Raw genomic sequence first — 1,815 nt, forward strand, 5'->3', positions numbered from 1 at the left:
GTAGTATTTATATTTCCCAGACATCATACTCTGCTCAGTTTTGTTTCTGGGAGCCTACGGATGTCTTAATGGCGCGTTCTTTCCATCTGCCCATTCAGACTGCGATTAGATATTGTCTTCGGGCAAGTAATAACCTGGATGAAATAAAAATGTATTGATAAAATGCGGTTCTGTAATTTTATCGGTGTACCGTGTTAGCTTTTAAGATGTTTCAATCTGCGCGCTTTCGATTGATTCACGGCAGATACAGGTTCGCTTCCTCGTCCAGAGAGAGTAGGAAGCGATGGGGACATTAGTTTTTAACTAACTTCCGATAGAAATGCTAATGACATATTATATCAGGGATTGCGGAATTTATGAAAAAAATTAGTAATAAGTGTGATTTTAACATCAAATTTTGGTATTGTGGTTTTTCCACAAATATCTTACACATCTCAATGACTGTTTGCGTTAACATGGCTTGTGGTGAGGCGGAGGCAGGAGAGACAGGGAAAAAAATAGCGCCAAGAGATCAACGGCTTCTTTTCAAATTTAAAATTGCCCGCCATCACGTATAAAAGAGCAGCAAGTTTTACAAAGAATACATGAGCGTTGATTTTTTTTTCAAATACGAAATTAAAGATCAGACAATCTCACTTTACCCCATTCCCACCTTTATAGTTGAAAAATATGCTTCACTGGTGTTCAATCTGCTCTCTCTCTCCAGGGGCAGGGGATAACAGACTGGATAGGAACTGAGCAGAAAATAAAACGCAGAGGGTCAGGGACCGTTCCTTACTGTCTCCTGCAGCGACTAACCCGTTACTGCACTGGGTCAAACCAGCTCTTCCTACTGCACTTAAAGGAAATGTGAATCTAATGTGAGGTCAAACCAGATCGGCGACATTCTAAACTCATAGTTCATTATAACAAAACACAGAGATCACTCAAGCAGTGACCGTTCAATAAAATAATCCTGTCATTCAGAACACTCGTACAATCACATTTTATGACAAATTCTTCCTCTGCTCCCAAAGACAGTGACAGTATCCAATTAAATGGAGCGTGGAATTTATTGATGTCCGGTACAAAGGCGAGGAAAATAATCAATCCGACTGAAAGTTTAGCTCATTTCACAGATGCTGTGAGTGGCTCTTAAAAGAGCCTTTGGCTTGTCAGATTCAAGAATGGTCTCTTCACTTTTTAGCGGCTGCCGCAGAGCCGGATTTCTTGGGCAGCAGCACGGCCTGGATATTAGGCAGCACCCCGCCCTGAGCGATGGTCACCCCTCCCAGCAGCTTGTTGAGCTCCTCGTCGTTGCGCACGGCCAGCTGCAGGTGCCTGGGGATGATGCGGGTCTTCTTGTTGTCCCGGGCCGCGTTGCCGGCCAGCTCCAGGATTTCAGCCGTCAGATACTCCAGCACCGCAGCCAGATAGACCGGCGCTCCGGCACCCACACGCTCAGCATAGTTACCCTTTCTCAGGAGCCTGTGAACACGGCCCACCGGGAACTGCAGGCCAGCCCGGGACGACCGAGATTTCGCCTTGGCGCGACCTTTCCCACTGCCCTTTCCTCTTCCAGACATAGTCACGAACTCACAAGCAATTTCAGAGAAAATACTACACTCCGCCCACATTGTGGCCTCTTATACCTTCGGGAGGAATGGTGGGGCGGCCATTGCTGATTGGTCCCATTGTTCAGCGTCTCCTAATGTTGTTCCAATTCCCAATCAGATATCTGCCTCATTCCCCAATCCGGAGAGGGCACGGGGAGGAGGGCGGAAAGTACCAGCGCATAATCATCAACCGCTTTTTTACAATTTGAAAAGCCCGCCA

The 1,815-nt window shown here is 46.3% G+C and overlaps 1 protein-coding gene across 1 annotated transcript; it reads right to left on the reverse strand.

The window, feature by feature from the left end:
- Positions 1 to 1,036: 1,036 nt before the first annotated feature.
- Positions 1,037 to 1,580, reverse strand: LOC122546901 (histone H2AX-like). Its single transcript, XM_043685517.1, has one exon. It carries the CDS (start codon positions 1,563 to 1,565, stop codon positions 1,176 to 1,178), a length of 390 nt encoding a protein of 129 aa, XP_043541452.1. The 5' UTR covers positions 1,566 to 1,580; the 3' UTR covers positions 1,037 to 1,175.
- Positions 1,581 to 1,815: the final 235 nt, after the last annotated feature.

This window comes from Chiloscyllium plagiosum, unplaced genomic scaffold (genome assembly GCF_004010195.1).
Source record: "Chiloscyllium plagiosum isolate BGI_BamShark_2017 unplaced genomic scaffold, ASM401019v2 scaf_15189, whole genome shotgun sequence".
Taxonomy (NCBI): Eukaryota; Metazoa; Chordata; class Chondrichthyes; order Orectolobiformes; family Hemiscylliidae; genus Chiloscyllium; species Chiloscyllium plagiosum.

Coding starts and splice junctions, on each gene's coding strand:
- LOC122546901 (XM_043685517.1), bottom strand. CDS start 1,565: ATGTCTGGAAGAGGAAAGGGCAGTGGGAAAGGTCGCGCCAAGGCGAAA.